Source organism: Vipera ursinii (genome assembly GCF_947247035.1).
Source record: "Vipera ursinii genome assembly, chromosome: 3".
Taxonomy (NCBI): Eukaryota; Metazoa; Chordata; class Lepidosauria; order Squamata; family Viperidae; genus Vipera; species Vipera ursinii.
In genome coordinates, this window is record NC_139516.1 from 114,833,915 (window position 1) to 114,848,459 (window position 14,545).

The 14,545-nt window shown below is 39.5% G+C and overlaps 1 protein-coding gene across 1 annotated transcript in view; it reads left to right on the forward strand.

The window, feature by feature from the left end:
- Positions 1-14,545, forward strand: part of RXRG (retinoid X receptor gamma) — a gene marked incomplete at both ends in the record, with an annotated part of 43,989 nt that overhangs the window by 13,074 nt on the left and 16,370 nt on the right. The window contains 4 exons of the mRNA XM_083357558.1: positions 8,324-8,468; positions 9,005-9,184; positions 11,528-11,697; positions 13,954-14,083. Of these exons, the coding sequence (XP_083213684.1) occupies positions 8,324-8,468; positions 9,005-9,184; positions 11,528-11,697; positions 13,954-14,083 (625 nt within the window). The remainder of the gene's footprint in view (positions 1-8,323; positions 8,469-9,004; positions 9,185-11,527; positions 11,698-13,953; positions 14,084-14,545) is intronic.

Below are 14,545 nucleotides of genomic sequence, written 5' to 3' on the forward strand. Positions count from 1 at the left end.
CAAGACCCTCTATATTAGAATTTGGAAATACAATATAAGAGAAATGATAGGAACAAAATTAGGCCTCCTCTTCTTTCTTTTTCAAACTATTAAAATGCATCTTAGAATCAGTGCAGAAAGAAAGCAGGAGTCCATAATCATCTAAAATGGATTAAATTAATAGCTATTTATTTCTCTCTCTCTCTCTCTCTCTCTCCCTCTCTCTCTCTCTCTCTCTCTCTCTCTCTCTCTCTCTCTCTCTCTCTCTCTCTCTCTCTCTCTCCTCTTCATTTTTCACATATTGAGTCTGGTCAGTTACATTCTCTTTCTCTCATACACACACAAAAAAGTCTAACGATGGTAATAACCAGTGCTTTTTTTGTAAAAGAAAAAGGTGCCGGAACTCACACATGTCATACAACCCGCCATGCCTACCCTACAAGGTTCCATCCAAAAAAGGTGCCGGAACTCCGTTCTGAGCGTTCTATGAGAAAAAAAGCCCTGGTAATAACTCCTCTTTAAGGAAGACTAATTCATACTTTTACAGGCATGTTATTATATTGATCATTTGCAATAATGATTAAAGATGTTTCAATGACTTTCTCCTTGTTGCCACACAGAGAAGTTCTGTATTTCATCTGCAATATTTTCTGGCACCAGATGCCTTAAGGAAACACATTGCCATAGTTTCTACACCCAAGCCCTCAAAACTATTTGGGGTATAATAAATACCACTTTTATTTTACCAGTGAAAGAATCACTGCCTTTGCACTTGAAAACGGAAAATACTACAAAGTTGTGAAGCTAATTTTTCTCTTCAAAGACCTCCTGGAGGTAGAGGGGCCTGCAAAGAAGGAAATGGATTGCTTATATAGAGTCCACCTTTTCAAAGAAAGGCTAGTTTGTTATAATTTGTTAAAATTTCAAATATAACACAGTTGAGTAGGAAATAAATCAGTTCAGCCAATGTTGTGAAATCATAGCGCTCCAAAGCTGCTTTCTAAGAAATTATTTATATGGAGCTATCTTCTGGGATGGAGGAAAGTTAGAGCTCTTCCTTCTATACCTATAGTGAATAGAATCAGCCCACTCGGAGCTAATACGGCCCTACTCACTGCCAGAGAGCCTGAGGGAAGAATGCAAGGTCCCACTAGTGGTGCTGCTCTGCCATCTCCTGGTCTCCTCCGCTCTTCTGCCATCAGTCAGACTGGAAATCAAGTTATCATTCAGGATAATATAAAGAATAAATCTCTGTTTTTCTACTCCATGTCAGAAGCATAGTACAGTTTTTCCTCAACCCTATCTTTTTAAAACATTTCTTTTACTTAAAAGAAGCACAAAGAAACACATAGAAAATGGAAGGTAACCCATCCACCCCTACTTTCACAACTATTAACAGGAAAGTGTGTACAGAATATAGAACATACCGACATCACATGCAGAAGGGAACAGCCAGAGGATTCGGAAGGGAAACTGCTTATAAAATTCCACGTTTTTGTTTCTTGATTAGATTTTTGGATATTTAGAGTGGTGGTGGTATAGTAGTTAAAATGCAGGACTGCCAGCTAACTATGCCCACTGCCAGGAGTTCGATCCTGGCCAGCTCAAGGTTGACTCAGACTTCCATCCTTCCAGGTCAGTAAAATGAGGATCAAGATTGTGGGAGGCCATATACTGACTTTATAAATCACTTAGCAAGTGTTGCAAAGCACCATGAAGTGGTATATAAGTCTAAGTGCTATTGCTATTTAAGTTGTAGAAAAGAAGGATGACAGGTTCAGGTACACAGGAAGGTGCCATAGAGAAAATGGTCAGAAAATATTTTGCACTGCCAAAGATATTTGGAGCAGAAATAATGGGTAAACCTTTCAGTTACCTAGATTTTATTTAAATATAAATATATTTAATTCTTATAATTCTTTAATTTGACTCAATATAATTATAATGTCAAGGTTCCGACTGATGAACCCAACCAAGCAAACACCTTTGAGACATTCCAATCTCTTAATGTAAAACTTTATTGAATACATCATTCCAGCACACATAAAAGCAAAACCAGCTCTGGCAAACCCCAGCCCATACCCCTATAGTAAAAGTACAGAATTCCCCCTCCCATCCATGAACAGGTCACATTGCCCAGTTAGGTGCAATTATATTGTTTTAAGAAAATGTCTCTGAATCAGGTTAGACACATGGTGAATTGTCCTTGATTCTTATGGTCTGTGTTCTTTATTTTTGTAGCAGTGGTGGGATTCAAATATTTATTTATTTATTTATTTAGATTTATATACCGCCCTTTCCCGAAGGACTCAGGGCGGTTTACAGGGCATTTAAAAGAAAGTCAATACAAATGTTAAAACAAATTTAAAAAGATTAAATAGAACCCTGAGAAAATTAAAACCCAGTTAAAATTAAAATTAAAAAATTCTCAGCCTGGGCCAGAGAGCTCGAAGAGCCAGGTCTTCAGGTCCCGGCGGAATGAACGGAGGTTGGGGGCAGTCCTAAGCTCCGCAGGCAGCAGGTTCCACAGGGCAGGCGCACCCACTGAGAAGGCCCTATCCCTGGGTGTTACCCGCTGGCAGTCTTTAACCGGTGGCACCCTGAGGAGACCCTCCCTGTGGGAGCGCACTGGACGAAGGGAACTTGATGCTGGTTCTCTGTGTGGATGGGCCTGGGCAACAAAAAATTAGCTACTGGTTCTGCCGAAGTGGTATGAACCAGCTGAATCCCACCACTGCTTTGTAGCCAGCATTCTGTTTCCCCATCCTCCCCCCCAAGTTTGTTGGCAAGCTAAGAAGCACAGCAAAGCGAGCTTCGAGCTTGACATATAATTCTTGTATTTGTAAGAATTATGATTAAATTGTGAAGGTAAGATCTGCACACTATCAAAACAGTCTACCTACAGTATGGGTGGAAGCTTAAAAAAAAGATCCAACCTAAAAGTAAGGAGAAATTTTCTGACAACGAGAACAATTAACCAATTAACCAGCTTGCCTCCCAGAGTTGTGGGTCCTTCATCACTGGAGGTTTTCAAAATTAGACTCTAGAAACCTTTGACTGGGATACTATAAGGCTCCTGACTTGAGTAGTGGATTGGACTAGAAGACCTCTGAGATCTCTTCCAGTCCTATGATTTTATGTTCTAAATTGTGTGTCCACCATCTCTGAAGGTTTTTAACCCTAAGCAGGCCGACCACTGCTTAAACCACTACATTAGTGTCAGTGTTTTGTTCCAGCCTACGACCGGCCCTGTTTGAATGTCAGGGACAACCTCTTTTTATAGTCAACAGGTTGGAAAAACCCAACCAAATTTATTTACAAAGAAATCAAAAGTTCAAACAAGAGTTAAACAGGAATAATAGACCAGGACTCTAGCAGAAGATCTTCAAATGGTTGCCTTCAGCAACCAGCACCTCCCACACCTTCCCCTTTTATCAGCAGTCCCAAGGCGTGGCTTCTCATTGCCTTCTCCTTCTCTCACCAAGTTGCCTCATTGCCTTTCTCTGTTCTACTCTGCTGGATTGCCTCCTGCTCCTAGCGTCCCTGAATAGATCCAGCTGTGAATCATCTACGTCCAATACATCGTGCTCACACGGTTGAGTCTGATGAGGAAAATGATGGGAAGGGGCAGGCTGAGAGTCCTGCAGTGCATCAGAGCCTCTCTCAGACACCAAAGGCTCTCCAAACCCCTCCTCCTCTTCAGAGTCATCAGATTCAGCTGCCGGTATCACAGGCTGACACTGAATCACAACAGCCAGTTGAAATTTCATCTAAATATGACTAAACGTTACATTCTTTATGCATTTCTAAAATACGTTTCATTCTGTAATACACAATTTTAAAACATTCTTTGGTACATTTGTTCATGTTAAAAACCAGAAAAATGGAACTCTGGAAATTGATTATATACAGACTTGTACATCATCCTAGGAATACAGATTGGGTAAATTCATAGAATTAACAGTAACCAAATTCCATAAATCTGAATAATTTTTGAGTTATATTTGTTTTTATGGCCACCCCTTGTTAAACAATGGCTTGAAGTGGACTTTGAAGAAGCTAGATTGAAATAATATTGATAACATTTCTTCCTTTTTTGGAAAGTGCAGTATTTAGTAGCTAATCACTATTGCTCTGTTCTGTGCTTCATGAACTCTGAAATGATTAATGGATTAATTAGTGCATGGAGGATTGCACAGTTTTTCCATTTGTATATATTAATAGGATAAACTTAATCTATCACTCAGTCTTTCATCTGGACACAAAATGCAAGCTTTGAAATTTGAAAAATATGAACTTCAGACTACTTTCCATAGAATTGAATTGAAATGAATTGAATTGTATTTTATTTGTCCAAGTATGATTCGACACACAAGAAATTTGTCTCTGGTACAGAAGCACTCAGTGTGCATGCAAAGCAATGGAATAATAATAATAATAATAATAATAATAATAATAATAATAATAATAATAATAATAATAATAATATACCAATAAAGGGAGTAAAGATCATAAGTATAAATAATAATAGTACAGGCATACTACATGGGTAAATACACATAGACATTAGATAGCACTCTAAGAATTAGATGTTCAGCAAAGTGATAACATGGGAAAAAACTGTCCATGTGTCTAGCTGTTTGGCATACAATGCCCTCCATTCTGAGGGGTGGAGTTGAAACAGTTTATGTCCAGGATGTGAGGGGTCTACAGATATCTTCTCAGCCTTTCTTTGACCCACACAATATACAGGTCTTCTGTAGAAGGCAGGGTGGTTGTGATTGTTCTTTCTGCAATCTTAACTATCCGTTGGAGTCTGTACCTGTCCTGTTTGGTTGCTGTACCCAACCAGACAGTTGTAGAAGTACAAGTGACAAGACTCAATAATTCCTCTATAAAACTATATCAACAGCCCCTTCGGCAGTCTGAACTTCCTGAGTTGATGCAGGAAGAACATTCTTTTTGCCCCTTATTAAATTAAGTGTCCATTTCAAGTCCTGGGAGATTATAGAACCCAAAACTGAAGAACTGTATTGCTGATAATATGCTTTAATATATAGTAAAAGTTGTAAAATAGAAGGGCTCCTCCTAAAATCCATTCTCATCTCTACTTATTTCAGTATTAAGCATTTTCAGCTTTAGATTGTTTCAGCTACACCATAGGGCCAGGTGTTCAACCTCTCATCTCTGTGCAGATTTATCACCATCCTGAATGAGGACAATGACTTAAACAGAGGGTTCCCTTCTGGTGCAGTTGTTGATATATAGAAAGAAGAGCAATGGGGGCCATCGTGCTGCCTGCGGATGTAGGAAGGTGAGCTCCATTTTCCGCATCCGAATTCACCCCACTGGGGGACCCTGAAAAGGGTCAAAAGTCACCCTGTAGGGGTGACAAGCAAGGAGGGGACCTCCACCTGATCGCAGGAGGGCGGCAGCCCTTCCGCTTGATCCATGGCAGCCCTCCAAACCGATGGGGGAAAGACCAGCCATAGCAATATGGCTCGTCACTAAGCTGCTGACAGTTGAAGATAAAATTACTACCAAGTACCTTTAAAGCAACACAGAGGAAACTGGCAGAGATCTGATCTTCTCTTTAAGACTTTAAATATCTTTTCCTGAAAAAGCTGCCCAAAGTATTTTTCCCCCTGTGAAGAGAGAGGGAAGGGAATTTCTACCCCTCCCTCTTAAAAACAGTGGCAACTGACTACCCAGGGGAAACAGAGCAATTATAAGAATAACTTTAATCTAATTGGATGCATATACTTTTGAAATTTGGAGACTAAAAGTTTTCCTATTTTTACTGGAGACATTGGGTTTTTATCTAAAAAGAAAAGAAATAAACCTTGAAAAATATTATAAAAACTGTGGACTTAAAAAGTTTTAAATGGCATTGGTGACATCTTGAGGTGAAGTATGGTATTACAACTTGTTATTGATTAAAAGAGAATTGGCTTGAAGCCCAGACTCTAGAAAAAACTCTTTTGACCTTGACAGATACCACCTGTGAAAAACTCAGCTGTAAAGAAGGAACTTTTTGAACTATGAAGGTAAACCCTTACTGATTTTCAGAGTTATATGTGGGGAATTGCTTTCATATTTCTTTACATGAGAAGTATCTGTTATTAAATGAGATGATGGAATACTTTGGACTATAAATTCTTACTTGGCAAACAATTTCCACTATAAAGACTACCTACAACAAGTGAAATAGATGTCCCATACCTAGTTATAAAAACAAACAAACAATATTTTTAACTTAACATATTATCAAGAGAATATGGATGAAAATCAGGAAAAAGGCCCCGGATCTCCGGTCCTTTCGTCGCGACCTCAAAACATTTCTTTTCCATCAGGCTGACCTGGACTGACGATAGGGGTTTTTTTTTAAAAAAATGTTTTTAATATTTTATCACTAGGGCTTGTTAGTTTAATCTTTTTTTTTAACATTTGTATTATTGTGTTTTATTGTTGTTAGCCGCTCTGAGTCCTTCGGGAGATAGGGCGGCATATAAGTCCCAATAATAAATAAATAAATAATCCTTTCTATGTTGAAATCAATACATGAAACCATTCTTTCAGCTTGTAACAAAATAAGATGCAACATAAAGGAACAAGATGCCAGCTTAGATATAAAAACCCAGATCTTGACCACAACCAAAGAACTAACAATGCAGAAAGTAACAGGAGAAGTGAAAGAACTAAATACTAAGACAGGGGACCCAATTGATCAACAGATCCAGCCAACGGAAAAATCAGAAAAGGGAGTGACAACATTGAAAATGGAAAAGACTTTTTACATAAATCAGAAGAAATTTGAGGAAAGGGAAGAAGAACAGATTGAATGGAAGATAAACCTATCAGGACAATTGTGGGAAATTGGAGTAACAGGGAGGCAATTAAATGAATACAAATGGGCTAGTTCTTCCAAAAAAAACCTGTAACCAAATGGTCTTTCTTATTCCAAATAATACATATAATAATAGAGGGAGAACTGTTTGAGGATTCAAATGTACTAACATGGAAGGTTAGTTGGCAAAGGAAGAAAACCAGAGTAAGCTGAAAGAAACTAGGGTTTTGATCTATTAGAGGGGTTTTTATACGACTGATTAGAGGGTTGAATATGGTGAAAAATAGATAATTTTTAGAAAATAATGTAACATTATAATTGAATAGGTAAGATGTGTAATAAGACTAACAGACTTTTGGTTTAATATGGTGGAAAATAGATAACTTTTAGAAAATAGAATAAGATTATATGCAAATAGATAAGATGTGTATTTAGAATATTAGATTTTGTTATGAAAAGGGAAAAATGTAGAAGCTGAGATGAGGGAAACTTTGGTCACCTAAAGCTTGGAAATTATAAATACCAAATGTTAATTTGAATATTGATGGGAAATTAAAACCTGGGAAAAAAGCAATAACAGGAATTGATTGTATATAAGGGTTGAATGCAAACACAATTAAGATATGTATAAGCTAAAAATTATTGATAAATGTAACAAAGATTTTTTTTACTTAGTTGATAATAATAAGAACTATATTAGCCTAATATAGGATAGTAGATATTAAGGGAAAAAGAGAGGAAATATGTGATGTTGTAACTTGAGATTTGTGCTAAAGATTTATGTATGTTATTTGAATTATTGATTACCCAGTCACCACATTGCTTTTTAAGTGTTTAATTGTAAAATTAGAAAACTAATAAAATATTATAAAAAAATAAAGAAAGAAGAGCAATGGAGAGAGCACACAGCACTGAGATCTGTGTGTTAATTGCCTGTGTACTAAATGTTTTTTTCACTAGCTTCACCTGTTGTAAAAAAAATTGCAGTGGAAACAAGATTTCTGAGACAAATAAAAACTCTCTGGTTTTATTCATGTACATTTGTCTAGATTTTCAGAATATATGTCATGTCAGCTGAATATATTTGAATGTCTTCTCAGTGTTATTAAAATTTGGCAGAACCAAGCAAAAAAAAACCCCAACAACACTGTGTTCTATTATTACACAGACACATTTAGGATTCATATGAATCAGCAAATAAAGTAAGTTTAAAAATACTTCTTTTTCTTCTTTTGCCACATTGCATAAAGTTGTTTTCCTTGAATTGCCGGGTTATGGTGGTTATTTTCTAAACTTGTGTTAACAAATACTTCGTGAATGAAGTCTGCTTGATCCCAGAAAGTATAATGCTCACATGTTCAGCTCCCATATGGAAATGCCAAAAGAAGATTATGCCTTGGATAGTCTATGCCGTCCTGAATGTTGGATCACGGATGGAACATCAATCTGAGGTTGTGTAACCCATTTTGCTTTTATTCCCTTATGCTCCCATTTTAGTCCAGTATCATGAACAGTGATGGCATCTCTGAAGATACCAAGCCTTTGCCAAATTTCCAACAGATGGGATCCTTGAATTATTCATCCCCAAGTCCAGGATCCCTGACAAAGCATGTCTGCGCAATTTGTGGAGACAGATCATCAGGTATCCACAGCTTGCGTGTCAAGGGGACTATCTGGGAAGTATTAAATAACTATTATCCTATAATATTGCCTCAGGATTCTTCCCGTTGTATAGCGCTTTCAGTTGGTCATGCCAGAAAGTATCTCTAGTGTTTCTTCATTAAGAGTAAAATCATTCTTAATGCATAGATTTTGAGAACATTGGACTATTGTTTTATTTGAGGCCAATTATTTTTATGAGCTGATGAGGGGTGTTAACTGCTCTCGCAAACTAACAGTGCTAAAACATCCATGTCTCACATAATTTCACTCCTTTCTCTGTTTGGCTGCTATTCTGATCACATCTGGGTCCTTCCCAGTCTTCTGCATCACAGTCTGGCCTCTTCCCTATACAGTTTTCTTAGTCCTCTCAGGCATATTGAGTGGTTCTGTATTTAACCATTCCTGAAACAAAATGCCCTGATAGTTTGAATGTCCAATTTTAAAACTACAGAAAACATTTAAACCTGCTTATATATCCCAATGGGAATGTGCTAATGTGTGTTGCTGTTTTGCTAGGGAAGCACTATGGGGTGTACAGCTGTGAAGGCTGCAAAGGATTCTTTAAGCGGACAGTAAGAAAGGACCTTGTCTACACATGTCGAGATAATAAAGACTGTCTGATCGACAAGCGACAGCGAAACCGTTGCCAGTATTGCCGCTATCAGAAATGTCTAGCAACAGGCATGAAAAGAGAAGGTATGTTACTAAGGTATACACATATATGAACCTATATGCTAAGATATGCACACACAAACCATCCTTAATTATATCAGAAGAGCCATTCCCCATCATCCAGTCAGAGCTGAAGAAGCTTCTTGGATGAGAAGCAAAACATCTTCAAAGAAAAGCAAGAAAGTCCAGTCGCCTTGTGAAAAAAAGAGCACCTTTGGGACAACCATGACCTGGATGAGTGAGAATCTCCATAGACATCTCTCATAGACCCATTGTTTTCTTCTTTGTCTGGAATAGATGAATCAATCCTCCATCAACTGAAAGTCAGCCACTGCTAGGTAGTTTACTCTATACGTTTGATGATCTGCCATTTTGAAGAATATAGGAAATGTGTTCTGAAGTCTCACTGTGGCAGTCACAGCAAGGACTGAAAGAAAACAAGATTTATTTTATTTATTTTAATTCCATTTATATCCCGCCCTTCTCCGAAGACTCAGGGCGGCTTACAAACTTAGCAGTAGCCTTCATTCTATGTATATGCCTGCTTATTAGGGCTTTCACACACACACACACACCCCAAGCGGCATTATTACAAAGTCAGCTTATTGCCCCCAACAATCTGGGTCCTCATTTTACCTACCTCGGAAGGATGGAAGGCTGAGTCAACCTTGAGCCTGGTGGGATGCGAACCTGCACTAATTGCAGGCAGCTGGTGTTACTTAAGGAGGCATTAGCCCACTGCTCCACCAAGGCTCCACCAAGATGCAATTCATAAATTAAAACTCTATCTATTTTATACTTTGCCAAGTATAAAATGTATGTAGGTTTTCCCCCCCCTAAACTGTCACTTCCTCTAAGAGGGAGAGGGAGCGATATAGAGGGGGGGGAGGGAGAGAGAGAGAGAGAGAGAAACTATAGGTGTATAGTACAGGACACCTAACCAAGCAGAGAAAGTAAATGAATGTTTTGCTGATCAGTTAAATGAGGTGTGCCCAAAACATACCATTGTGGGGGACTTTAACTACCCTGACATCAACTAGGCGACATCCTGCAGCAAGCGACCCTACTCCAAAGAATTAAGAAGAACTCAATGTGTGGAAATCCTAAAGAGAAAAGCAATATCTGGCCAGAATTCTACAACCACTGGGAATAATGGTGGCTCACAAACCAACATCAATACTCCAACAAGAGCTGTACAGAACCAAGGACAAAATACTGAAGGAAGAGAACAGCAATGTAATCCACAAGATCAAATGCAACAACTGTGACCAAATTTATGTTGGACAAACAGGACAACTAAAAACAAGAATCCACGAGCACCGACTACAGCCAACCAGCATGACCGCAAATCCCTGATCTCAACTCACAGTGACATCAAGCAACAAAAATCATTGGCCATGCCACCACATACCACACAGGCAAATTTATCAATGCCTGATATTCAGCGAATAGGTCAATCAAAAAACATGTCAATCTGGAACCAACCTACGAGCTCGTAAGGAGCCAGATTAATTGGGCAACCAACCCATCACTGCACCGACCACCTCCTCACTTGGTGACCTTCACATGACATGACCATCCAGTCACATGACCAACCGACCACGTCATCACTTAGGATAGATAAAAGTGGAGGGAAACTGAGACTGAAGATGTTGCCTAGCCTGGTGATGAAACGTTTGGAAGCCAAACAGCAAGCTTGGAGAACAAACCAACAACAACAAAAAGGAAAGTATAAAAAAATGGAAAGCGTTGCTCATAACAAAAACAGAACTAGAATACAGCCTACTTCTTGGTAAATTAGAAAAATATGGTATAGATAGCATCACCTGCAGACGGATTTGTAACTGGCTAAGAAACCATACTCAATATGTAGCCCTCAACAGAACTATACCCATATGGAGGGAAGGATGCAGGTTCTGTCTTGGGCCCAGTACTCTTCAACATCTTCATAAATGATCTAGACGAGGGAATAGAAGGGGTACTCATCAAATTTGCAGATGACACCAAGCTTGGGGGGGGAATGGCTAAAACTTTGGAATCTAGACTCAATATTCAGAAGAATCTTGATAGACTTGGATATTGGGGTCTATCCAACAAAATGCAATTCAATGTTGAGAAAAGTAAGGCCCTGCATTTAGACAGGGGGAAAAAATCCCTCGTAGTCATTGCTGAGGAAAGTCTTATTAGAATAACTGCCTGAATATAGAAAAGAATCTAAGGAAGAAGAAAACCCTATTCTGGACGTAGGCACCCTCCTGATGGGTGGGGGTCAGAGATAACGTAAGGAAGTCATAGCATGAAGGTGTGATTATATTTCAGGAGTGGAGAGTGACAAAATTCTTGTGGACCTTTTCTTTGTGCACTAAGCGGTTCAAGAAGAGAGGCAGAGAAGCAGAGAGCGGAGTGAGAATGAAGTGGAATGTACAAGCAGCAATGGTGGAAATCTTGAAGATATGCCTGTGGAAAGAATTTTAGAAGCTGAAATGGCAGTTGAACCAAAGTCTGAGTCATATGGTGATGTGAGCGCAGAAACCTCGGTAAGTGAGATTGATTTCGGTGCTGTTCCTTAGGCTATGCGTAACTGTGAGTTATGTGAGTAACAATGAATATCGTGAATAAAACACATGAATTAATGCACATTCAGAAAAATGACCTCTTTGGCAACTGCACTATAGGTTCATAATCTAAAATATTTTTAACAATTGGTAATGATAGACACCTTGGGTCTTATGACATACACAAGCAGAAACTTGAAAGTTAGGACAATAGAATCTGTCCATTTTGGTTTCTCTTTGTCTAACAAAGTACTAATCTGAAGTTGCTTGTTCTGCCTCTTTTTCCAGACACAAACATGGGGAACATAAGTTGTTTGGATTTCCTCATGATACGTTGTATTTAGCTAAGTGTTAAGCTTCTAGAGCAGACATGTCAAACACAAGGCCTGGGGGCCGGATCCGGCCCGCGAAGTGGTTTCATGTGGCCCGCGAAGCCATCCTGGAAACAGTGAGAGAACGGCCCCCACTGCCTTGGCCCTGGCCCAGAGACCCTCCTTCTGCCAGAGACCCTCAGATCTGTCCCACTCCTGCCCAGGCCCCCCATAGGCACCCTTGATGCGAACGACGTAGAGCTGGCCATGCCCACCCAGTAGGCCATATGCACTCTAGCCATGCCTACCCAGTAGGCCACGCCCACCCTGGCCATACCCACCTGGCCCCTTGAGGGCAACCGCAATGCTGATGCGGCCCTCAATGAAATTGAGTTTGACACCCCTGTTCTAGAGGGTATTTATTTTAAATAAAAGTTTTTTTGCTTTACTAACATTGCTTGGGTTGAATTCCCAATCTCAAGAATGCTCGTATGTACATGCAATGCTTTCTCATTCATTCAATTTCCTGACTTTATTATTTTTATAAGTAGCTCAAAGAGACTTCAGCCTCCTATTTTCCCACAAAAACAACCCTATGAGGTGGCTTGGGCTTCCAACATCATAAAACCTTAACCTTTGCTCCTCCCTCCCCTCACCAAAGCCAGAAAGCAGAAGAAATTGAGAATTCAACTTAATTCTGATCTGTTAGCAGCTAAAGAATTTTGTGAGCAACCACAGCCAAAAGGGCAGTAGTTAAATTCACAGAGGTCGTCACCAATCCTGCATACTTGGAACCAAGCTGTCTTGGGCTGATCTCCTAGGATGAAATGGAAGAAAGGCACCCCAGATTCAATGCCTGGGCTGCTGTTTCTGCAAATGTGCAAGCCTGGCATTTGGGCAGTGTTTCAGATTCTTAAAATGCACCTTTGCTTGATATGGGTATGGCTATGGATTGGATCCGCTCAAAATCCTGCTCTGTGGTTGGCTTTCCTGCATTTCTGCATTTATTTCTATTTATTCTATATTGTATTCTATTTTAGATGCTTCTTACCCAATCCTTACAAACTAGTTTCCTTGAGACTAGTTCTGCATTTTGGAAAGATCTCCCTTATTTAAAGTCGCTCTCTCAATCCTTTTTATTCTAAGCCATGAGAAACACATCCATAATTCTCTTTGTTGTTCTGTTCCCTAATAAAGTACTATTTTAAACATACATTTTTGGTGCCAATGTATGTTTTATAATCTCCTTCAGATTCTGCTTTGTTGATTGGCCACCAGTATCATGTCATAGAGGGATGCGGTGGCTCAGTGGGTTAAGACACTCAGCTTGTCAATCAGAAGGTCGGCAGTTTGGCGGGTCAAATCCCGAGTGCCGCATAACAGAGTGAGCGCCAGTTACTCGTCCCAGCTTCTGCCAACCTAGCAGTTCGAAAGCACGTAAAAATGCAAATAGAAAAATAGGGACCACTACGGTGGGAAGGTAACAGCGTTCCCTACGCCTTTGGCGTCTAGTCATGCTGGCCACATGACCACGGAGACGTCCTCGGACAAGCGCTGGCTCTTCGGCTTTGAAACGGAGATGAGCACCGGCCCCTAGAGTTGGAAAGGACTAGCACGCATGTGCGGGGGAACCTTTACCTTTACCTTTTTATCATGTCATAGTCTGACCTTTAGACTTTTCAGTTGACAGAAAGGCAACTTTGTTCTTTTTCCTTTTCTTTCCCTGGCTGAGGAAATAGGGGGAAAAGATGGCAGAAAATACCAATTGAAAACAAGAATTACTCCATCTGTTCTTGGGTAGATAGACAATATGGAAAGACTCTTAGAATAGATTTAAGAGGAAGACTGTTAGTTTCTAAAATTAGATTTATAGAAAAAATAACCCCAAAAAGGTTTTTGCTGGCTTATGTACTTGTTTCTCCCTTAGACCAATGATCCTGTCACCAATATTTGCCATGCAGCTGATAAACAGCTTTTCACATTGGTTGAATGGGCCAAGCGGATTCCACACTTCTCAGACCTGACATTAGAAGATCAAGTTATCCTCCTCCGAGCAGGTAATGGCTTGTAGGCTTCCTCTTTGCCATTGCTCTCCTTGAATGATCAACACAGCACCAGAAGCTGGAAAACGTGCATGATGTAGCTGTAGGTTGTAGCTGATGAAATGACTTAGATGAGGGAATAGAAGGGGAACTCATCAGCTCTGCAGATGACACTAAACTGGCAGGAATAGCCAACACCCCAGAAGACAAGCTCAGGATCCAAAAAGATCTTGACAAACTTGAACAATGGGCCCTATCCAACAAAATGAGTTTCAATATGGAAAAAAGGAAAGTTTTACATTTAGGCAGGAAAAATCAAAGGTACAAGTATAGATTAGGCGAGACCTCGCTTAAAAACAGTTAACTGTGAGAGGAACCTTGGAGTCCTAGTGCATGATCACTTGAATATGAGCCAGCAGTATGCAACAGCAGCCAAAAAAGCTAATACAATCCTGGATTGTATAAACAGGGGCATAA